This window comes from Melozone crissalis, unplaced genomic scaffold (genome assembly GCF_028551555.1).
Source record: "Melozone crissalis strain CALT ecotype California unplaced genomic scaffold, PUWL_Pcris_2 ptg000023l_1, whole genome shotgun sequence".
NCBI lineage: Eukaryota > Metazoa > Chordata > Aves > Passeriformes > Passerellidae > Melozone > Melozone crissalis.
Window position 1 is genome coordinate 28,984,141 of NW_026535801.1, and position 25,053 is coordinate 29,009,193.

At 44.6% G+C, this 25,053-nt stretch overlaps 1 protein-coding gene across 2 annotated transcripts in view; it reads left to right on the forward strand.

Annotated features, from left to right (window-relative positions):
* Positions 1-25,053, forward strand: part of MRAS (muscle RAS oncogene homolog) — a 38,385-nt gene that overhangs the window by 494 nt on the left and 12,838 nt on the right. Inside the window, exon 3 of one of the 2 annotated variants that reach the window (XM_054277790.1) lies at positions 20,456-20,669. In XM_054277790.1, coding sequence (XP_054133765.1) covers positions 20,477-20,669 — 193 coding nt within the window. In that variant the 5' untranslated portion in view covers positions 20,456-20,476. The remainder of the gene's footprint in view (positions 1-20,455; positions 20,670-25,053) is intronic. The other variant, XM_054277792.1, reaches the window with a different exon arrangement.

The window sequence follows — 25,053 nt, forward strand, 5'->3', positions numbered from 1 at the left end:
GGGGGAGCTCCGTGCGGCGGGCGGGCTGCGGGAGGCTCGGGGTCCATGCCCCGCCGAGAGCCGGGGAAAGGGAATGTATGGCGCTATGGTCGGAGCGCCGTGCGGTCCGTGCCCGCTCCGGGGCGAGCGCTGGGGAGAGGGCTCGCTCTGAGTTACGTGGTGTAATGGAAGATCTTTGTAAGTAAGCTTGTGTCAGGGGTTGTTCCCCCCGCCACAGATTCAGAGTCACGGTATTATTTTACTTTCCTACCCCGGGTGTGTTTGGATGTGATCTGTGTATGCCGAGGATTCTTACCTTACATTAAAATTGCTCTTGGATCACTGAGTAGTTTGTATAAGCTTCCATAACTTTTAGAAGGGCAGAGATGCTATCTTCAATTACAGAGAAAGGAGGAGGTACGGGTTTAGGTTTGGTTGGTTTTGGTTTTTTTCCTGGTTTTACTTTACTTTTACTTTGTTTTTATACTTTCTGCTTTAAGAAAACAAACTGAACCACAGATAGGACAAGGATTTTTAAGACTTGTGGTTGGGATTGCTGAGGATTAGAAAGAAAATTTGTAGGTTTTTTGTTTGTTTATTTACTCTAATCAATGGTTCAAGAGCCCTAGAAACAACGTATAAAGCCCCGCTTCCTAGACAGAGGGAAACTAAGATAAAGCCACGCTGGCTGCAAGCTGAGGAGCAAGTTAAGTGTTAGACCTCGAGTGGATCACTCTCAAGCATCCTGCACTCCTCTGCTCCAGTGACTCTCCTTGTCGTGCAACAAATTGGGACTTCACACCAGCAGGTCCAAGTGCAGACAGGGCTTTTCTTGGAAGAGCAAAGCTCACAGGGGAGCCTTGACCCCGGCATGAGGCTTTCTCCCAGCACAGGGAACTGCAGCCCTTCAGCACTGTCAGCTGGCACTGATCTCCAGTAATGCCACGGAAATACAAAAATCTAAGCCACCAAGTCCTCAGGTAGCTTAAATCATCTAAGTTCGGATTTTGTCAGCAGGCTTAAAAGAATGCTATTGACTGGAAATGTTTATGTACGTCTTACCTGGAAACTGTTGTTCATACAAGAGTTGATATTAAGAAAAGTGAATCAACTTTATAGTTGTATCAGCTATAGATGTGCTTTCTGAGATTTCACTCTGAAATTACCTGGTTAGCTCAGGCTCTTTTTGCATAAGAGAGATGAATTTCAAATACCTAAAACTGTTACTTTTCTTTATGAAAGGTACTTGTCTCTTGCTCTGAATCTATTAAAATGGATTTGCAAAAACAGGGTCTGTTAATTTAAGAAAGGCTAGGAGAAAGATAAGAGAAAGAACAAGGGGTGTGGCAAGGAAATTGCACGAAGTAACAGCTTTAAAGAAAAACTCTCTGTAGTAGAGCTTCAGACTGCCTAAGAGAGCTAAGATTTCTTTCTGGATATTTGAGCTGAAAATACCAAGCTGACAGTATCTCCTTAAAAATAATAACATATGTAGAAAATAGGTATGAATAGCTTATTATTATTAGAATATTGTAGTTCTGCATCAATTTGTCTTTCTTTGATTTTGCTCCTCCATTCCAGGAGATATCCAATATGATAAGAGTGTATACCCAGATTGCAGAGGGCCAAACACCCCTCCAACATCTCTCCTGAAGCAGAGCAGCTGGGTCAGAGCTGGCCCAGCACCTCTTTTCAGAAATTATCTGAGAGGCAGTTCTATTTATTGAAGTTTTTGGTGGGTATTTTCACAAGCTCCAAATTTTTTGCAGAGAATGCTAAGAATTGCAGAAACTAAACTTGTCGTCTTTGGGGAGAACTTTTTGGTATGTGTTGCATTGGGTGTTCTTTTCTTGACCTGGGACTGAGGCTAGCACTAGGGAGGAATAACATTGTATCAGAAGGTGATTAGAGACGACTTTCTTCCTTCTCACCACCCTTCTTTTTTTGGGATCTGGTGGAAAAATGGCATTTGGGGAATGGGAGGAGGAGGAGTCCTGCACACGAGCTGGTGTTGTAATTGACAAAGGCAATGTAAGGCAGGTGGATATAGGAAAAATGAGTGTGATGATTCATTATTGTTGTCATTGTGCTGGGGTTTCTTAGGCTCCTCTTTAACTGCAGTGTCCTGTACCCAAGTCCCCTCTGGCCCATTAGCTGCTCCATGTGCTCCTAGTGGTGTTTCTGGGCTGACAACATTTGAGCAGGTGCTCCACTCCCTTCTCTTAATTCTAGAAGACTCCTTGAGGAAAACTGTTAAGCTTTATTCAATTCTGCCCTTTCATTTTTATCTTCCTTCCTTGGGTGTGAAGTCCTTTTTGTAGCTGGATTCAAGCCAAGAGCTTCTACCCACAGCTGCCAAGCCTGGCATCCCTACTGGCTCCAGGTGAGTCAGTTCATTAGGATGAATCAGTATGCCCTGTAAAAGTTTTAGGCTCCAGACTTCAGCTTGGCCACTCTTAATAATTTGGTTTTGCCTGGTTTATTTGTTTGTCACTGCTTCAGCTAAGCTGTCACTTCTGATGGCTCCTTGCTTCAGACTTGCTCAGCCTTTGGAGCCATGCAGGGCCTTCAGTCAGTGTCCCTACACTTTGTGGAGCTGCTTTTGCCTCAGCATTGTAACTCCTCCATGACCACTCATCCCTTTACCTCTCTTATGTGCACAGGGGGAGTTAGGGGGGATTGCACCTCAGCATAGAAATGGGCAGCTCTCAATGCAGGGAGTACTTCAGACTCTGGAGGTGGAGAACATTAACATGAACCCACAGGAATGAAGAGGGGTCTGTTTTTGCATGGTGGAGGTGTTTGCATAAGCTTTGACTGTCATCAATAAGTCAATCAGGATTCAGGGGACAGATTCAATGTAAAAAATAGGGAATTAATTTTCCAGCTTCCAAGGTAGGGCGGAGGAAGAGAATGGTGTTAAAAGATATGGAAATGTGCCTTGAAAGTAACCTTGCAAAGATGGATGACATTATTTTTGTTGTATGAAGCACCCAGATTTAAGAGGTATAAAGCAGAAGGCTTGGGAGGATTTAGTCCAAGTGAAAACAGAATGAGCGTGGGACTGGCAGATGGGAGGAACATGAGCCCACTCCTTGGTGGAGCTGTTGCTTCTTTCTCCTGTTGTTGCTTACAGGGGTGCTTGAGAGAAGATGCTTAGTGGGGAGGGAAGAATAGCCTTCCTGTTCTACTTGAATGTCACTGGCTGTATTTTTCTCTGTGGGGAAACAAAGTTCCAGTGCTCCAGTGGGTCACATCCTGAGTGTCTGTATCCAAAGTAAATCTAGAGCAACACTGTTCACTTCAAAAATATCTGCAATAAGCCAAGACTAGCTCTTTCTGAGCTAGCTGAGCAGCTGTAACTTCAGATGCTGAATTTTTTGGCATACTTGGTTTTTTTGAGATTTATGGCTCTTTTATTCTCTGTTTGAGAATGTAGTGGAGCAATTGCTGATCTGTGCATGTGTATGTGTGAGAAAATGTCAGTGGAGGAGTAATATATATGGAAATCTTCATAGAGATAGAGCAGGCAGCCAGTTTGCCATTAGATAATGAAATAACTATACAAAAATATGTCTTCTGAAATAACGATTGAGGGAAGGGGTAGGGACAGGGTTGAGGGAGGCTAACAATATTTTTGAGTAATTTTCTCTACTTATAGTACTTATTACTGACCTCTCCTGCAATTTTACTGCCTCAGACACTGCTTTTCCAGTGAGTGGTGCTTTGTGCTGCACAGGCACAAAGGTTCCATCTGAGACACCAGCCCAACACCTGGAGCTAGGTGAAGGGATGGGAAACTGTCCCCAAGTATTTTCTCTGTGACCTGGCCAAAGGTAGGTAGGCTAAGGTCAGCAACTCTTACAAGGACCAATGAACCTGCCTTTCACTAAGTCCAGTTTTCTTTCTAAAATGGGGAAGTAGAAGTTATTTCTTTGTGGATGTGTTGGGAGCATAAATATAGCTGAGATACTTCAGAAGGCATCTAAGTATCTGAGACAGTCTTGGATGGGATTCCCCTTCCTGCTACTTCTCTTCTGGCCAGAACTGACCAGCAGAAATGTTCAGTGCTTGTACAATTTACATATTAATTTTTGGCTAAATTTTGGTAACCTTGAAATTTGTTTGACATTGATGGGCTCAAGAGTAAAATCTTTAAGTACTTTCTTGTACTTTCTTCTACTATAGATCAAGTTAAAAAGTTCCTGCACTCTTTCACCTTCTCCCAAATAACACAATGCTTGCCTTGCCTTCTCTTTGAGAAGGTCTGCTTCTGCAAAGAATGTTGTACCAAAAAATATACCTTTATGCAAGCTGGTAAAAATGGTTTATTCTTTCTTCATCCCAGCTCTTGACTGCATCTGCCTAGTTCTTGGTCTAGAGATAAATGTCACTGAGGACTGCCTGGGGACTATTTTGCATGTGAATGGTGACTTGTAATGATTCAGGTAATGGGCCAGACCACTGTTTTATGTCGTGACTGGCGCTAGTCCACTGAAGTCCAAACAGCTGCTCCAAGTTTCTATCATCTCCAGTGAAAACAAGTACAACAGCATCAGCTTGCAGCCAGTTTACAGTAAACCTGCTCCCTGGGCTGTGGGTTAACCTCCTTAAATATCCCTGTGGTCAGGTCTGTTACTCTTGTATGTGAAAATAAATCTTGGTGTGCTTTCTGATTTACTGAAGTGTAAATAAACCAAGAAGGTCTTTCAGGCTCTCTCATCAGCATATATTAGTAACGCTCATCAGCTCTTGACTGGAACTTTGATGGCATAATTACTCTGAAAGGGTAACATATTCAAAACTACCTGTGTGACTTTGGGAGTTAGATTCCTCAGAGTCTTAGTCATTATTTTAAAAAGCAATTAGCTTTTTAAGCTACACATACTCCTGGAAGTTTTAAGCAAAGGCTTCTGTTTATCTTGTCTTTAAAATGACAGTTTCTAGGATGAGAGTGGTGGCTCTTCCACTCCACTTATTTCAGATATTAAATAAGAGTGTTGGAGACACAATTAGAAAAATACTGTGGTAAATAAATTCTCCTGGGTAATCTTACTAGAGAGGTCCAAGAGGTAAAAGTGTACTTTTCAGTCACCTGACAGCAGGATGGATATGGGCATGCATTTTCAGCTATGCCTTTAGGACACGAGAGGATGAATGATGTCTCAGCTGTTGTTGTAGACAGAGCAAAGCATGTATTTCTCTAGCCAGGATTTGGTGCACTTAACTCAAACAGCTTGTGACTAGAGCAGTTCGAGCACTGGGGCAAACATGGTTATCAGCAGAAGCAGATAAACTAAGAAAACAGTCTTGCGTACTCTGATGTTTGTGCAGGTAAGATTTTAATTTGCTATCAGTCCTAGGGTTCTTTATGAGCAGTGATGGATTAGTCTTGATACTTGTGCAAGTTTTAAAGCATTCCTGTAACACTTGTAATGCAAAATCTATTTATTTTGTAGTATACCTGTGAGATAGGGACCTGCTATTCATCTCATTTGTACAGCTAGGGAACTGAAGTATTCAGTAAAGCTAAATACAGCATGAGGGATTGATCACACAAGAAAGTCTGCAGCAGGACAGACTGGAGGGTGCTCAGTCTTGATTCTCATGAAAATCAACAAGCTCTGGTCCATGCTTTTCCCATCTGATTCTTCCTTGGTGCTTCTGATGCAGCTTGTGGCATTTGCTTGGCTACACAACATGGGTTTGTGTTTTCTAAGGAAGAAAGCTCAAGCCTGGTGACGGAGGGAGGTGATGTGTGTCTGGGGAAGGTGAGGAGTGGGGAGCATCCCCCAGCTAGAGATGCCTCCACCACCACTTCTTCAGTGAGTGGCTTCCCCAAGGCTGGCACAGCTGCTCCTCGGCTACTGAAACTGTGTTCCTCTCTGGCAAATCCCTGCTCTTCCTGTGTCCAGAGCAGCTCTGCTCCTCTTCATAAAGTTGATATGAGTGGCTGGGTTGATGATGGAACTTCCTGCCCAGCTCCACATCTGCTGCCACAGTGCTGAGTCCCTGTGCTGCCTGGGTTCCCTGATGGAGCAGAGCTTCCACTGCTCCATCTCAGCCATGCGAGGGTCACCAGTGCTTGGAGTTTGGTGGAGGAAGTTGTCCAAAGCTAGCAGGAGGAATTTCTTGTTATGGTTGCATGATGAACAGTAACAATGTGAGTTTTATTGCTCAGAATGTATCCACATTTATAGGATGCTATATTTAAAAAGGAGAAAAAATGACTCATGGGGAGCTATGCTAATGCTAAGTATTTATGTCTACCTCTTGTGAGGCTGAAGGCAGTGGGAGTTGAGCAACATTCTTGTGAAGTGTCTAGAGGATTTATGGATCAAACTAAAGCCTGCTGAAGTCAGCTGTAAGTCATGCAGCGCCTTGCTCGGGGCCCATGTCATGTACTGTGTGTGGGTTACAGTGAAATATTCCTTTTGGGAAACCCGGGAGCGCTCCGTGCTGCCGGCTTCCCTGGGCTCGGGCAGGAGCTTGACTTGCTCCCAGTGGTTATTACTCTGCCACTGGGAAGTCACTCCTGGCTCACTGCCAGGGCAGGAATGTTGCTGTGCCTCCCAGGCCATGCCTGCAGCGCCATAGGTATGGATACCTGTGCCCTGAGTGGGAGCAGGCAGAGCCTGGCATGTCTCAGCTTCTCCTGCACTCCCAAGGAGGTGTAGTGTCAGGGTCTGCTGTGGTACAAGCTGCTGGAGCTTTCCTTTCAGAGCTGGCTAGGGTCACAGGGATGCCAGAGTTCGGATGCTTTCACTTATGGCATGCCTTGACACTAATTCAGTTGGCTTCCACTTAATTATGAAGTGCAAATGTTGGAGTTTGTTTTATTTAAAAGTTCTTTAATGAAATTGCGATGTGATTGAGAGCGCCAGTGGGTTCAGCTTTCCAGGCATCTGCTTGCCAGCATGCCTCAGCTCCTGTCACAGCTATGGGAAGGACTGGGAGCAGGATTTCAGTGGTGGGTGAGCCAGCAATGGAGTATGGAGAGGGACTCTGTGAACAAACCCTGACAGCGCCATGTGTCCAAAAAATGCAGATTTGGCAACAGCAAGAGGCTCTGCAGATCCTCTGTGTAATCCACTTATTGGAAGGAGAAGGTTTCGAAGTGAGCAAAAAATAATTATTAAAGAGAAATCTTCAGCTTTATTGGACTTTTAAATTTTGTTTTCTTATGATTTTTTTTGGTTTTTTTAAGAATTGGTCATATCAGTATGAAAGTGAATGTGCTTAATCTTCCTTGGATATAGTTTTGACTGGTGCACTATTGCAACCTCTTTTGTTTTCCAGTGCAAGTGATGCTCTGGCTTATGGAAACAAATACTTGTTCATCTTGCAAATATAAGAGGGGTTGAAAGGCTTTTGAATAGGAATCTGCTCTTTGCACTGCTGGAAGCACTAAGCCTCATGGTGAGCAACAGATGATAGGCAATAGCTGGAACAAACACCCACCCATTTCAGATTAAAAGGATGTTAATGGACATCAGTGTAGTGGGAATCACAGCCACTTTTTTCTTGAACTGGCCTTCCCACTTAAAGAACAACTAAAACACCACTGTAGCATGTCTTCAGGTACCTGGTGACTTCAAGAAAGCATTTAAAGGATTCTTTTCCTGTAAACTTGTGATCATGTGATACAAGTTCTTTACCAGTTGGCTGTTGAAACGCTCACTCTGAAGGGGTACGAAATGACAAAAGTAACAGGATGCAGATGGAATTTAATCTCTTGGTCACATTGAGACACTATTATCGGGTCTGTCATCTGTCCTTAGCATACCCAGATAGCTCTTGAGTGGTCTGCATAGACAGCTGGCAGTTTAGTAGAGATTGTGATCTTCAGAAAATATGTAGCTGATGTCTTGTGTAATACTTGCTATGGAAGTATTGGTGTCACCAGCCTAAGTGCAGCACTTGCTGGGTGGGGAACACATGTCTGTAAATCAGGACTCTTTGGAAGATGTTATTCAATACCCAAGCACTCAATCCCAGAAAGAGACCTAAGGGCATCCACAGAGCTTGTGCTGCAGGGTGATGAACTGGGAGCAGGGAGATCAGTGAAGGAATCCCTTTGGCTCAGCAGTGCTTGCTGCTGACTGCAGTTGCAGACTGAGGCTGGTTTGTGGCTGCTGGTGTTTCATAGGGACAAGAATCCCTAACTAACCTTGGAACAGGAGGAGACATGCCCCAGTGCTCTGGAAAAACCCTCAGCTGTTGTGAATTGTTTTTGTGCAGCAGTGCAAGGTCAAACACTGCTGTTGTAGCTCTCAGAATAGTGCATGATCTCGTTGTTAAGGTACCTGCCTGCATCTGACGCAGCTGCCCTTGGACAACAAGGCAGGTATCGCCTGAGCCCACTCTGTGCACTTCACCTGAAGAGACCTTGGTGGTAGCTGGGGAAGGATCATAGCTTGGAATTTGAGCATCCAGAGGTTGTGATCAGCTGGAGGACAAGGTGGACTTGAATAAGTACTTGCAGCAGTACGTCTCTAAGAAAATATTCTGTAGCTCAAGGGCAGAGTGCTTTGAGAGAGACTTCTGTTTCCTCCACATGCTGTGGATGCTTTCAGATCTAATCTGCAAACAGGGACTATGTCAGGCATGAGGAACTGTGCAGACCATTTGCTTTTCTTGAGCTCTGGGCAGGCCCAAAGAGGTACTGAATGCTCTGTTGAGATGCTCTGCTGGACATTGCTTCTTCTGTGCATCCTGCAAAATAGCTCCAGGAAGCACAAGGATGCTGACAAGCTGCTGCATCACTCTAGTCCTGTGAGCAGCAAGGGTTTTGTTACATTAGATTTACTTGTGGAGTATTAAGTCTGTTTTCAAAAGTTTTCCTTGGACCAAACGCCTGTGGAGCATGAAAAGGCTTTCATGTTAATCGGCCAAGTTAGCTAAGAGAATATGTAATTCCTTATTCTTTTTGCAATGTAGCAAGCCTGTTTAATTAGGCAACTGGGATTTGAATTATTAAATAACAGAACAGTTTCAACCTACTTTTCTGTTGGTAAAGATCTCCAGCAACCCTGATTTTATTCCATGGATTTTTGAATTATGAGTTCCAGAAACTCTTTGAACCTCAGGAGGATGACTTACTGGATCCAGGAGGACAGAGAAATAGGACTCTTATTTTAAGGTCTCCTGAGCACAGCAAATTACTCTCTGTTGTTTACATACCAGCCTCACAAGAATATGGAAATAAATGCTAGGCTGTCGAAGCAAAGCAGAAAAATTGTGTTTTCGGGCATATCCTGTGTTGAAGCATCTGTTTGGTTTTGTGCAGCATAAGAATAAATCCTTCTACTGCACAAAACTCTGGGAGCAGCTCTCTCTCTCTGATTTGGAGTAAAAGAGAATAGAGCAAAGTAACAGGAGCCACAGTTCATGTGGGCTTGGGAAGACTCACAAAGATGAACTGGCATAGCTGGGAGGTGAGAAGGGACAAAGAGGAGCTGTCTCAGCCAGAGCACTGAAGAGCTGCTGAACTTAGGCAGTGATTGGAGGCCTGCCACCTTCAAGGCAATGACAAAAAGGGTGAGGAAATGCCTGCTAGGGTCCATGGTTGGGGCAGACATGCCAGCAGCCCTGGGCAGGGTGTCCTCGTGGGCAGCAGGAGGCAAGGGACTTGCTGACAAAGCCACTTGGACCCAAAAAACTCCTGAAATGTCTCCCAGCCTCAGGCTCTCCAAGCCCTCCTGACCCCAGGCTAATGTATTCTGGCTCCTATTTAGGATGGTGCACTTCAAAAGCCTCGTTTAGTGGATGGGTGGGTGGAACTGGTGACCCAAAATACCATTTCCCCTTCCTAAGGCTGGGCGTATACCAAACTTGTGTCTCTGTGTGGTAAAAGAATATGAACGAAAAGTGCTGAGAGATGCAGTGGTTAAATTGAAACATGCTGTGGCAGGATGAAAGTAATCTTGTCCCTTACAAGGCCTTAATGCTTTGGGGCTTTATTTATTTTATTTTTTTCAAGTGGCTGCCATCCATGCTGTCTCTATCTGTGATTTTAATAGAGATATTTTTATATGCAAACCTGTGTCAAGATTAAATCACCTCATGTTATATTATCACTCACTAGGTCGATATAAAAAAACCAATATCTATAGCTGTGTTTTATTTAAAATTCGAAGTCTGAATTGTCATTGAAGGTGCTGAAGTATAAGAGGATAACTCTGTGTTAGGGTCTGTGTCCCTTGCGGTACAAAGAAGGAAGGGCCAAATCCAAATTTTTTGCTGTTTCTGTGAGTCTGGTATGTAAAATATGATGCAAATCAGAGATTTACATGGATTGCCAAGACTAAGGCTAATCCATAATCTCTTTGCTTGGTGTTTAAAAATAATGGCACTGCACATGCATAGGAATGGCATATGAGATCTACCCTAAGGCTAGAGCAACATAATGCTGCATCCTATTGGCTTGAGAAGAGACCCTGGTGTCTTGACTTGGTTACAACTTTGCAGCAGGGTAGCTGTACTTCAGAGCTGTGTGGTGGATGGAAATTATAAATGGGTCTTATGGCAGAACCTAAACATTTCTTTGGAATTTCTCAGCCAAGGTCTTCAGGAGATTGAACATGTTTCCTTGCTCAGATTCTTCTGTTTCAAGCAGGAGAAGGAGAGCAGAGTAACTGAACCAAAGCAATGATTTGGAAGAGTTAATGAAGGACCAGGGATTCTTGTTTCAAGGTAGCTCTTGATTTACCTTACCTAGATGCAGAAACTTTGTCTGGTTGCTTTGCTGTATTTGGTTCATGCTTGGCCTTAGCTGTGAAGTGACCCTTCCCACTGCTCAGGCAAAGCAAAGTTCTGTACACTGCTAGGAGCGCTGTACCACTCAGCTACAGCTGCAGTGTCCGGTGGCAGTGTAGTACCACTCACAGTGAGGGAAAGGTGAGTGTGGTCCAGCCCCAGAAAATGACAGGCAGTGTGGTGATACCAGTGTTTAACTGATGCTTTATCCTCTTGTCCCATCCAAGGTCCTTACTGGCCCTGTTGCAAAGACTCAGAGGTGTGTTCACTGCCTGCCTGTATTGCTCTGTAGCCCAGCACATCTTCTCATTCCTCTAGGACAGCATCCCCTCAGGGAATCTGACTGTGCAATTTCTGCAAATCTGTCAGTGTCAGCCTGATAATAAGACAGAAGGAGGCATCATGTTGGGTGTGGAGCACTGAGTACCTTGAAAGCTGACTGCTGCAATGAGTATAACCAAGTGTGGTATGCTTCTCCCATGTGAAAACTTATAGGGCAAAAGCAGATGTTATTGTTTGGTGCGTGTGAAAGATGCTTTGTGGCAGAAGAGGGTGTGCCTCTTTTTTCCTTTAACTGGCAAGAGAATCTGCTGTTCCTTTCTTCTTTCTTTTTTTTTTTTTTTTCTTTTTTTTTTTTTTTCTCTCCATGCAATGGTAATTGAGTTTTGAGGGGGTTTATCTTTCCCTGAAGTTGTGGGTGAATTTCTGATGTGATTGCACAGTGTAGTGGTGGCTGGAGCCCTGCTGTTGCCTTGTTCATCAGAGCTGCTTCATGAGAATGCAGAACACTTTTGAGGTATGATTTCCCATCACATGCTAATCCAGTGAAGTGTTGTAGATTCACTTGCTGGTGCTGTTTAAATCCATAATGCAGCACCACCTGCCAAACCACGGGGCATAATGGAAGTGTTAATGACTGTACATGTATACCCTCCCACATGGCTGCAAGTTGAATGACTTAAGAGTCAAGGCAGAGAATTTAGGCTGAGTGTAGAAGGAACCAGAATTAGGGTATCCTGATGCAGATCTCTGCTGAAACTGGGGGGTGATGGGTGGCCACAGGGGGTGTAAAATTGGGTCAGATGACTTACAGGGTGCTTTCAAAGATGTGTTGATTTTCAGCTGCTGCTTTATGCATTCATCCAGTCTCGACACCAGAGATGTAACTTGGGCATTCAACAACAAAGTGCAGGTACTGAGAGCACCAGCTGGGGCCCTGGTACCTCTCTTCTGAGGGCTATTCTCATGGGATGCTTCTCTCCAGTGCTGGCAGGGTGAAGGCCCTTGATAGGAGAGTGTACTTGAGTCATGCAAGGGTGAACTCTGTTCCTCAGGGGTGGTTTGGCCAGTTGCCCACTGGTTTGAGTGTCAAGGTGTCTGTTTGCCACCAGGATGGCTTGTCCAGGCTGGCACAGGAGAAAGCAGGGAAAGAGCTGAACAGGGACAGCCAAGGGGTTTTCCAAAGAGAGGGGCTGAGAAGAGGCAGCAGGGCTGACCTGGCACATGGCTGGGATGCTGGCAGTACATGCACCCTGTCCTCAGGCAGGTTCAGTGGAATGCTGTGGCTTTGCAAAACCCTGCATCACCGTGTGTGAGGCAGAGGAGGGGCCTGTGCATCCACCCCTCATCCCACTCCTCATCCCTGTACCCAGCCCTGAGTTCTGCCCACCCTCCTCTTTGAGAGAAGCAGTTGGATTTGCCAAGTATGGAGTCACCTCCCCAGCAGGCTGTTCGTAAATAAGAGGCTTATGCTCTTGGCAGACACTGTAACGAGCCTGGAAAAAATTACTGTTATGGGTCCTGGCCCAGTGATGAGATCTTGGAGTCTTCCAAGTGACAGAGTAATGACATGGACCTGGGAAATGCCTGGAATAGCCTTCCACACAGTTCTGGGATTTAGCGTCATTAGATTCTAAGTAAAATAGGCCATGTGCCTATTTGGGTAAATTTGGGAGGCAGCTGTTCCTCTTCTCAAGTCCATGCTGGTGAAGCTCTACTAAATCTCCAGCATTACAGACCAGCATACTCTCTGTTATTCTGTACTTGTGAGTATTGAATGTGTTGTGGGGAACCAGGGGGACTGTCCTTGATCCAAGACCCTGGGAAAATCTATAGAGAGCCTTTCAAGCCTGCCCTGTGCCTTGGGGTGTAGAACTATTGAAGAAATATCAGTGCTGCCCCACAGCTCACAGATAATTTCTGGGAACCTTGTGATGCAAAGTGAACAGGCAGTGTGTCTTTTTTCCATATGTTATGTACAATAGTCTTTTTGCCTAGGAAGGACATAGACATGAGTCAAGTTCTGGAACAGACTTGTAGGCAAAGGACAGATTTTGTAAAAAGCCTGGAGATCCCTGCTCCTCACCTTCCTTCATCTGTCTCTTGGACTAGGTAGGATTCACCCATCCCCTAGTGGAAATGCTATTACCAGGGAACTTCACAGCCTTCATCTCTTTGCAGCTGTCTAAGAGATGCAAAGTGTGTTTGCCAGGAGGAAAGGGAGTCTTTAAAAAGCCATTTACATCCTGAAAGACATCCGGTAGCAACACTCGAGATGTAAAAGCATTAAATACTGAATTGAGCCTGACTGGAAGATAAATGTGGAGCCAAATGCATTGATTGATTTGCAGAAGGGTGACTGGAATGAGGTGGCCTTTCTATCCATTAATCATCTCCAAAGCATCCATAGGTGCCATGAAGTCTGTGCCTTGGAGCAGCCATGTGTGGACAGCACGGTGCCCATGAGGCTGCAGGGCAGTGACCCTTCAAGGAGCTGGGCTGAGGGGTGGATGCACTCCTTGTTTTGGCAGGGGCTTTGGGACTGATGTGGGAAAGGCAGGGTGGAGCAGTGAGGAGGTCCATGCTGGGCAGTCCTTGGTGCTGCTTAGGGTCCCCTCACAGCTCCATGATGCAGCACAGGAACTTGTTGCCTGGACCACTTCCACCTGCCCAAAGTGATGCTGGTTGAGGCCAGGAGGGCTGTGCCATGCACATCTGGTTGCATTGCCAGTGTCCAGGGCCACATGCAGGCAGCAGAACATCTGGGCTGCAAACAGGACATTGCTAAAGCACTGGGCTATTGCTTCAAAAACCTCACTGGGCAGTATTAAGAGCAGCAAACCATCCAGGGCAGTGAATTTGGGGTCTTTTCTATTGGTGTGTCAGCAGGCTGGGATGTTTAGGAGGGAAGCTGCCCATTTCCAGGGATTGTGTGAGCAGGAAGGGCAGCTATTGGAATTCGAAGCTGCTTCCTCCACTAAATTTGTTCTTGCTGTGTTATCTCTGCCTGGGCAGGGCAGGGGAACATCTTGGCAATTTGCTTTTTTGCTACAGTATGTTTAGGTCAGCTTCAGTGGTTCCATGATAACATAGGAGAGGCCTTCCTGGCCTCACTAGCAAAGAATTTGCAATAGTAATACAGGAATCTGTCATCCCCTGGTGTCTCCTGAGAGTTTTGGAAATAAATGAGTAAGGAAAGGGATGGTGGATTTAAGCACACAAGAAGTAATGGAGGTAAGAGTAGCTGAGCCAAGCCCCAGTTACTGAGTAGGATGCTCTCATTTCATACCTTGGCAAAAGGCTTGGATCAGCCTCCAGTGGACACCCCTGAACTGGAAACAATACAGTTTTATTTGAGATCTTAGAGAAAAAAGAATGGATCTTGTGTAGCTGCTTTCTGGTCACATAACTGGATTCTCCTACAGAACTGGTAGTGGCAGAGCTGTAACTACCAATGATCCAAATCTGACTGAAGTATTGCTTTTAATAATAATAATAATAATAATAAAATAAATCTGGCATCTGCACCTGACTGTTGGTTTGTCAGTGACAGAACTCTTTTTACGTATTTTGAAAAGGGCACTACGTCACCGAGGGAAACAGGCTGAAGATTAATGGAGTTGTTGTGGGAGGTGGAGGAGGAGTTGGGAGAGGGAAGCAGAGTTGGTTTTGGATGACATTTGTCAGTGTGATTGACTCATGCTGTGCTGCACTTTACATACAGATTGGGACACTGACAAGCACGTGCTTCCCAGTAAAAGCAAGTGAGTCCCTGAATCCAGGCTGGGCAGGGAAAGCTGCTGCTCAGTTCTACAGCAAGGACTCCTCCTGACATCACTTAGGGATTCGCAGGGGGGGAAGGTGGGGGGCTGCCTACTACCTAAGCCACTTCCAGTGATGTGGCTTTTTATTATTATTATTTGTTCAGGCTATAATTCTGTGTTTCCTGAAATAACTACCAAGTATTCATCAGGCAGCTCCTGTCTTTAGCTGCCTTTTGTGTGAATCTCAAGTGCTTCATTACTCCCCCGGTGCATTTTCTTTCTCTTACAGTAAATCTGAGCAGCATCTGTGTGCTGGGGGAGGTGATGCAATTTTGGGTTGAAAGGGAGAAAAGGTCTGGCTGGCACAGGAAGCCAGTGAGCAGTTCAGGGAACATAACACTTGGGGTACAGCATCTTTTTGCACAGGAGGAGAATTGATGAGGCCACTTCCAGGACCCACAGTTACCTCCCCCCACATTCAAAGCCCAGCCAATTGCAGCTCTTCATTGCTTGGTAAAGGATTTTATTTTTAAACGACAGTTGGTTCAAGGCTTTTTTTTTTTTTTTTTTTTTTTTTTTTTTTCCCCCTCCCTTTTAGTAGCAATCTGATATTGCTTTGATCACTACTCCAAAAGGAAATGCCTGTAATTTCCTGTGCAGGTCTTACCAGGTGCTGGGCTCCATCAGATCCGGAAGCTGATGGAAGTTGGGAGCACCTGTTAGAATCTGCCTTCTTAGAAAACCTCAGACTTGAAATTTCATTTGTGTTTTGAAAAACCTAATGCCAGAGCTACAAAGGGCATCCAACTCTGGCTTCCCACATGACAGATCTGTTCCATGCTGACTTCCCACAGAAGACTGGAACACAGTCCAGCTTTTGTTCAGTGTGTCCTTTCAGAGGCATTGACTGGGAAGGAAATCTGACAGACTGGAGAAAACTTGGCTAGGAGTTACTCATGTTTATTTAATAGTAATTGGCAGGTTTCTTTCATACACCTACAAGTCCTTGGGCTCTTGATGGTTTGGGACATGGTCATGCCTACTTGAGGGAGAAATTCCTGAAGTTCATTCAGTCCTGATCAGCATGACTCAAGGGAAGTAGCAGCCTCCTAAAAGGGCATGTCCTGTCTTTCAAGGATTCTTAGTAGTTCCCAGCCCAAGGGATTGCCTGCAACACATCAGGCTGAACTATTTTGGTACCTGGCTGGCGTCTCTGGGTGTGTCGTGGTGGTTGTGTGGCTGCAGCCAGCAGTCTGCAGGAGGAACAGAGAGGGAAGTGTTCAGATTTTGCAGAGTTTCAGCCCTGCAGGCACTGTGTGGAGCTGCTAATGCTTACAAAGTGGCTGGGTAAAAGGGTGTAATCGAGTGAGCTATGGGCAGAGGAAGAGTTCTTAATTGCAACCGTAGGAGGAGTTGGCAGCCTGGGTGGCTGATAGTCTTCCTCAGGTGAGATTGGCCTCCTCAGGTATGCAGAGCTCTGTCAGGCCATTGGTGAGGAGCCATGGACCAAAACAAGCTGATGATAGGAAAATTTCCTTGGCCATGGGCTGATGGAATCATCAGCATCCGTGCCCATACATTAATGTGTGCTAAATCATGGCCTGTTGCTGAAGTGGACATCAGCTCCCTGAAGTTGTCTGCTTTGGAGAGCTGTAGCAGAGGAGGAGGGAGCTTGGTAGTTCCCACACAGGCCCTGCTGTAGCTTTTCTTGGAGGTTTCATAACACAATTAAGCAATTTATGTTGCATGTTGCCATGGAGACTGTAAATCACTGTCATGCTGGCCTTCTCAGTGAGGGAGCTGGTGTCTTTAATTGCACTAACCTGCCCTACAAATCCAGGGCTTGGTTCTGAGCTTGATGACCTTCTGTAAAGGCCTCACCCTGGGAGCTCAGCCTTCAGGACAGCAGAGCAGAAACCAGGGAAAGGGGTGCCAGCACATTGAAGATCAACTATCTGGAGTCCATTTTATTTTTTATTATTGTCTTATGTGGCCACAATTGTGCTCAGAAGCTGTGCTTGGACCCACTTGCATTCAGGGCAAGTTCTGTAATGAGAGTGGGGATTAGATACACTACCTCCATTTTGTGGGCCAGTCATACAAACTAAAATGAATTTGGTGTTTTTATGTTACTTGGCTGCTCCAAGGGGGTAGCTCAGCCCTTCCACTCCACCTCCATGTCCAGACAGGTAAATGGGGTTTTATACAGTTTATTCTGCCTCCTAAAAGAAAATACTTTTTGCTGAGGAGGCTCAGTTTCAGTGACACCCTTGGACCAATGTTTCTTTTTTCTTCCCATCCACCTACCCCAGAAGCAGCCACACTTCTGACTGTCTCAGCATTACTGGCTTGCGCTGTCGGGCCACCAGTCTTGCCAGTGTGTGTGAAGATGGTTGTATAAATGGCTGTATAAATCAGCCTCCTTCCAGTGACTAAACCAGAGCCCTGACAGCATTTGCCAGCGTAGGGTATGGATCCCTCTCTTGGCTCCCTCAAAATAAACAACTATATAAATTGTAAGATGATTATCATCAGACCTTATTAGTGTATTACCACATGCTGCTTTGTATTCAGACAATAGATAAAAACATTTGTGCTTCACTTTTCTCAGTCAGATCTACAGCAAACACGCTTATTCTTGTTCCCATCTGAGGAGGACTGTGTCAGTACTCTTGCCAAAAACACATAAAAATTAGCCCAAGTCTTTTGCACTTGCCTGTAGCTCTGTGCACCTTTGGGAGTGTTTAGTCTTTTCCAGGAAATGATATATGTTGTTTTAAAGGTTTGAATCATGAGCTGGTTAAGTTCATAATCTTGTCAAGGCATGAGTTGTCTTCGTGCTTTGGTTATCAGGGCAGATGGAGGGGCAGAGGGATAGAAGTGCCTGAGTTTCTGAAGGTTTTCTTTATGTGCGTGCATGGCTGGAGCATGGGACCTGCCATCTCAGTAGAAAGAGGAGTGTTTCCATGAGCAGCAGAAACAGTCCTGCAGAAACATCTAAACTTGCTGCCTTTTGACACTCTGAAGTTTTCATCTGTTGTTCTAGCATCACCTAAAATAAAGGAATTGTGCTCAACAGGCCAGCCTACAGTTCTTGACTTTTTTGTTCCCCAGTTGTTTTTTTTTTCAGTTCAGTTCTTGCTGTTTTCCCCAGGCTATGTAAGAGTCAGTCTGGTGGTTCAGACACACAGCATGACCAAACTTCTGGAAACAACGGGAAGCAAATGCCCTGATTCAGCCGATAAGCATGCTGGGCAGAGACACAGTTTGTACAATGGGCTAAACATTATCCTAGCACTTTGGGGAGCATTTCATGCAAGATAAGCTTGAGGCTTCTTAGGAGCGGGTTAAAGGGCTGGCACAAAATGTCAGTAAAAATGTAGTGCTTGTTGCCAAGCAGCAGCTTGTGGTTTTGAGGAGGTCAAAAATCGTCCAAAAGCGGAGTATGTTTTTCACATCCACAGACTGTCCCCTGCCATGTCAGTAACAATCAGTCTTTCATTCTGCCTGGCTGGAGCTGCTCTGCTGTGTAAAGAAGGATGGGGTGAAATCTTGGCCATGGGCAAAGCAAAAAATTGTCATTAACTGTGTTGGAAGGAGAGGCAGAGCTTTAGCCAGGGTCTAGGTCTCAAAAAGCCTGTGAGGATCATCTGACCCCAGAAGGATTACACAAAAATAAAACTTCGTATTTCAAGCAAAAATAAGACATTTAGTTGAAATTCATTGGTTTTTCAGTAGCCCAGCCTGCTGTGTATTGATGTGTGGTCTCATAAATATGAGAAAGTGGCTTACTCAAAAATAGGGCTAAGAAACTTCCTTGGCGTTGTTGTGAGGAAATGCAGTGAGACTGTTTGAAACCTCAGCTCGTTTGGTCTTCTCCCCATCCAGCAGATGTTGCTTGCAGTGGAAATGCTTGCTTTTCTCAATAATTTCCTCCAAAGGTGGTTTAGAAACAAGCAAACTTGATCATGGTTCTTGCTCTGAAAACGTTGGCTGGTCTTAATTTGAACAAGAGGCCTTTGCTGTTCTTAGACTCAGAAACCTCATCCTCTGTCTCCTTATGGGCTTTTCTTTTTAGAGGTGGTATGGGGTCTCCAGTGTACAGAAAGAACACTTTTGATCACCAGATCAAAAGTGCTTTTAAGATTCAATATTTTGGGTTAAACTGAAGTAATGATTATGGAGAAAGGGACTAAAGAAATCGAAAACTAGATTAGAGGATTATGTTTTTGTGTTTTCACAAGAATACAGTCAGCTTCTGTGGCACAGAGCACATCAGACTTGCTTGGTGGTTTCTGAGAATGAAAAAGTTGTCTTTTTAATGAAAAAGAAATCCCTGGGGTTATTGGAATAGCCTCCAAAAGCTTGTGTCGGTTGGTGGGGATACAGGTTGGGAGCCAACAGTTTATGGAGGTCCCCTCAGAACAGTCTTGGTCCTGCCTCAGTGCTGACCCCAGCCAGTGCCTGCAGCCCAAAGGGCACCAGCAAAACCAGAATGTCTGGGAGCAGGTGCCTGCAGAAAGTGTCACCACAGCTGCTGCTGCACTGAACAGTATTTTCAAGAAAACCAATACCAGTAAAATCAACTGCCTTGTCTTCAGCCTTATCATTATGATGCATTTTTTTTTTTTTATTTAAGTGTGTGAAAGACCTCCCAGAAAATGCAACGGTCATTCAGATCTGGGAGACGGCCACCTGTTTCCTCTGAGATCTGAGTCAGTATCACTGCTGCCCAAGGGTGGGTGGAGGGCACTTACATGCACAGAACCTCCTGTTTGCCTTCTCCTTAAATGAGCAGTTTCTGCTGCTGAGTGTTGAAATGGGCCAGTCAGCAACGGCTGCCTCTTCTCCCTTCTCCACAAACCTGTGCTGTTGCCCAGTTTCAGCCAGGGAATTTTTTTCATTTTTCTTGCAGGAGGTAGCTCTGAGGTGAGGGAAGCAGTGTGACCATGCTGCTGGGAAGCTGCTCTCTAGGCTGTGTCACAGCCACAGGCACCAGCCTTCCTGCCACAGCAGGGTTGAGGGTTTGAAAAAAAGGCAAAACAAAAACCACCTGTTATTCCTGGCCTGCTGCCTTCTTGGTTTTATTTCTCAAACTTGAAAGTGAGAGAGAAGAAAGCAGCTAAGTGCATTTTTGTCTGCTGGCAGAGCCAGGCTTGGACCTTTACCTCCAGTTTCATCCATCACCAGCAGCTCTGCCTGCAGATCTGGCCCTAGGACGTAACACACCGTTTAATGGTTGCTATACCTTGGGTTAAGCAGTGAGAAATAGCACAACTCTGACTTATCGATGGGATTTGGTCACTGGAAACAGGAAACTGTTAGGAGCTTGATAAGTGCACTGAGCCAGGGTGATTTTTGTCATTTCTGTGCACGACCCAGCCCCTGTAGGAAAGGTGTTCAATGGCATAGGTGTTGCATGTGCATTTGGTGACAATTAGCAATGCCTGCAGACAAACAAGGCACAGTGGGGGAGATGTCTGCACTTGTAAGCGCTGGGTGTGAGTTGCAGTAGAGCTGTTGGGAAGGGTTGGTGCTGCTGCTCCTTTCCAAAAGGATTTTGGATGTCAGAGCTGCCTTCATTCTCACTTCTTAGGCAGCAGGTAAAAGCTGCCTAGTGCATATTTCCCTCCTGTTGTTGCTGCTGAGTGATTGGAGATGATCTCTCTCTCCAGCAGGTGCAGCACACTGGCAGCATGGCTACAAGCGCCGTTCCCAGCGAAAACCTGCCCACGTACAAGCTGGTGGTTGTTGGAGATGGTGGTGTGGGCAAGAGTGCTCTCACTATTCAGTTTTTCCAGAAGATTTTTGTGCCAGACTACGACCCAACTATTGAAGACTCCTACCTGAAGCACACGGAAATAGATGGACAGTGGGCAATTCTTGATGGTAAGCAAGCTACTCTCATGATCCCCTTTCCCTTCTAGCTGAGCACAATTGCAAATAGACCTCAGTCTCCCACAGCATGTTGTGTCTCTGTCCCTCCTGCTCTGCTGTGGGCTGGCAGAATCTGGAGCTGCAGTGCATGGTCTGCAGCTGGTCTCCAGCAAAGCTTCTGCTTCCAGTTGCTTTGGTTCCAGTTCTGCACAGAAGTGTTTCTTGCAGGCCTGTGAAAACCTACAGATCCTCATTGACGTTTGGAGTAGGCTTCTGCAGCCAGTGAATTACAGCCCTGCCAGGTGGCTATTGCTAATGATACTTCATTGAGGCTGAACTTATCCCCTGGGAAATAACTGTGAGTGGGTAACTGAGTGAGTGGTTATAACCAGAAGGAATATTTAATCAAAACTGTTGTCCCCTGACAGTGAAGAATTTTTACAGCTCTTAAACTCAGTCATTCAGGTTGATGTTTTCATGTTTAATTACCTGTCCCATTTCAATATGGGTAGGGTAACAGCCTGAAGATCTGTTGTAACCAAGTTTTCAGTTCTTTGAAGAAAACTGCCTCTTTAAAAAAAAAAAAAAAACAGTGAAACGCATAGGAAAAAAAAAAAAAAAAGGCAAAATGAAAAAAAAAGAGCCCAAAAAACTCCCCAAATCCACCACCTTGATTAGCAGGGGAGGAGAAAGACCTGTATTACCTAAAGCTGCAGCTTTTTCATTTATGCTGCATGAGGCAGACTAACCACAGCTACAAAGGGAGTCTTGCTCTTAAATGTTGTAAGTTTTGTTTTCCTTTATAGAATAACTAGGTAGTACATAAAATCAAGTATTTTCTGCCTTAATTACCCAAGTTCATGTATGTGGCCACTAACATAACTGAACTATATTTAGCCTCACTTGTGCCAAGTTCTACCTCCACCCTCTTGTCACAAAGGTACTCAAGATCTTTGGTGTCTCTGCATAAGTGTCACTGGTGTGTGGGGACAGAAAGCTGGGGGATTGTCATGAGTGGTGGAATATGGTGCTGGTGGGGTTTGCTGTGAAGACTGTTAGCTTGGTCTGGAAACCTGAGATCTTGGTTGCACTCTTTAGTATTTATCACATATAATTTAGTGAGTACAAATGGCCAAAAAGTCCTTAAAAGAACAACTTTTATTCAGTATTAAAAAAACAAAACCTGCAAACAACAAAACAAGTTAATCTTGCCAACATTTGTTCATTTGAATATGTTAACAGTTGATATGAGGCAGTACTTGTGAAATTGGTGCTGAAATGTCTCTTCTTGTCATCTGCATTAGAGATATCTGCTCCTAATTTATCATCTCATAATGTATACATGTACCTTTATTTTTAAAATGTCAGTCCTGTATAAAAGAAAAATCCAGTCCTGCTGTAAATTAAATTCATTATTTTGAGTCCAGAATCCAGTCCTCTAAAATGTGTGACCTTTATCTTCACTGGTATGCCCCATTTTCTAACATTATATATATATATACCAGCTGCTGTGCCTGTTGGTTTGGCTGAAACAGCCTTGGTTTTGCAAATTATTGAAAAGTAGAAAAGGCATCTTTTACTGAATACTTGGAATTGTTGTTTATACAAAACAAAAAAACAGAACTTCAACAAAAAACCTAACTGAACCTGATCTGAGTGGGAGTGATGAAAGAAACTGTTTTCCAAGGAGCAGAAACTTAACCCTTTGTTTTAATGAAAAAGCATTTCTTTTGCTCAGATGGGCTTGATGGCTGTACTTGGGCTGAACAGAATCAGCTGTGACCTTGAGTGGCATTTTGGGAATCCCTGACTTCCAGGGCTTGTGTGCCCACAGATGCTTCACAGGCAGAGAAGTGAAACTGCAGCTGCTTCTCTTTCTTACCACTTGAGATTTTGAACAATCACAATTTTGGAAGAAAGACAATATTCTTGCCTGAAAAAGGATGTGACCCTTCTCCATCTGCCCAAAAGAAACAGGGCACCAGGACTGACTAACACTTGTGTCATTTGCCTCAGCTCTCTGTCACAGGCTTTGGATCTGGGCCATTCTCCGAGGTCACCATATCCTGGGACAGCTGCTCTGCTGTGGCTGCATGAATTACTTATGGGATAAAATTAGGGACAAACATGATAGGTAGGGTCAGGATGCATCATGATAAATCCTAGACTTTCCAGTTGTTCTTCATGACCAAAGCCTTTACAAGCTGAGGTTTCGTGCAGTGCTTGGTGGGCAGAAGCAGCTGCCCACCCCCAAAATAGGAACTAGTTTTGGAACATGAACAACCAAATAAGGATATAGCATGAGGGGCTCTATAAATTTTGAAATTGTCAGAAACAGTTATTATTTAAAAAAAAAAAAAAGACTTACATAGACATCCAACAACTTTAAAAAAAAGGGAAACAGCCCACCCTTTTCCAGGCTGTTGCCTGAGCAGTTCTGTACAAAGCATCTCAAGCATTTTGTAACTGCATCAGCATTATGCTGTAAAAAAACCCTTCTGCTAGCCAGCTTGCATAAAGCATTTGGCTTCCCTCCATGAAGACCTTCACCCACATTTATTCAATTTATACACTAACTGCCTGCATGATGAAATATTTGACTTGCATTTTTTTCTTTAGCTGAAATCTCTCTGTGAAAGTAGACTGAAATGGAATAGGGTTCTGTTTTAAATCTTGGAGCAAAAGCTACATTCAAAATCTTCCTTTACCTGTTTGTTCTTTGGCTTGGGCATGTCTTTTTTTTTCTCACCAGGAGTTGTCTGTGATAGTTCCCTGCCTCCCAGAAGATTGTGGGGCCTGTGTTTGTTGTGTTCATGTTCCACACTACACAAATCCACTTTGTTGTTGACCTTATGCCAGCTTTAGAAGACCATCAATGCAGTGTTTGGAAGTGTTGTAGAGTGGAAGAGGGCACTTAACCTGAATCAAAGATGCACAGGCAATTTGTGGCTAGCCCATTTTTTGGTTGCTGCCACTCTAATGAGGCTTTAGGACCAACCTCCAATTTTCTCTGCATATGTCATCTTGGTTTATTCTCTGCTGGTAGTGCTGAAATCAGCACAGTGCTGTGTTCAGTGAAATGCACATAGGTGCTGTAGAGACATGAGGTCAGAATTAAGTGGGGGCCAGGATTAATCTGCTTTGATTAGCTCTTGCTCCAGTTGCATTGCTGTGATTAATTTTGCACACTCCTTTCTGTGTGCAGGCTAATTTAGCAAGTAGCAGAGGATTTCTTTTGGTGTGGCTGCCAAATGCCAGTCTGGAATTATTAATCTGGGCATGAAGCCAAAAGTGGAATACCTTAATATGGCAAAAAGTTCCCTATGGTTCAGAATTCCTTATGGCTCATACATCACACAGAGATAAAAAGGTGGCAAGCAAAGGGAGATGAAGACATGACCACAGGCACATGGCTTGGTCTTGTTGGGAATTAGGCTGAACTCTTAGCTGTCAGTAGTGCTGTGCCAATTGGCACAAGCCAAACAAGGAATTGTGTTGGTGAAAGGAAGCTGTGGTCTCCCTTCTCTTCCCTTTCCTTTCCCTGGTATGATTTTGACAAAACTCATACAGCCTAGAAGTTGTCTCTCTGCTCCTGAGGTTCAGTTTCCCTTCCAGTTCTCTTCCCAAGACCTCCTCCCAGTCCTGGGGTGCCCTTGTGCTGGGCTGGACCTGCACAGCCTGGTGTGCAACCCTGTGCACTCACACCAGGCTCCATTCCTTCCCCCACACTCTGTCTGCCCTTCCCACCTGTCTATCCCTTGCATCCCTTTTTGTGGAGGGTTTTTGCTGCTGGTCATCCCTGGGCACACAGGAAGTTTTCTGTTGGAAGTCCCTGCTTTTCTTCTGGGAAGCTTGAGATCAACTCAGCCATGAGGCCAGAGGGAGATCAAAGGTCACTTCAGATTTGCAGGCAGCAGGGTTGGTTTGTGGCTTGCTTTCTTCTCTTTTTTTGTTAATTTAGAGTAGCATCACTGAGAGCATTAAAATTCAAGTTAAATTTGTACTTCCATTATTTTATTTGTGTATCCAGTATTTGCCCTCGTTTAATTGCTGGGATTTTGCAACAATGAAAGAGGGGGTTTTGTCTTGGGTTGGATTTTTTTCCTGCCAGGAAAATTTTGATGTTGCAACATGGAAAACACAAGGCTTTGAATACTTGCCCTTTGTTAGAGAAAGGGCTCCTTTAAGGGCATGCATCTTTTTTCTGTTTATTGATGTGGAAGCCTGTCTTCTTTTTGCTTAAAGGAAGGGCAAGAATTCAAGTACTTGGGTTTTCCATGTTATAACATCTGTGTATTTAGCTAGGGCACAGAAGAAGGGCTTATAAAAGCCCCAGTGTTTTCCTATCATGTGTTTTTTGCTGAGGAAAGCTGTCATGCCAGGGGCAGCACGGCTG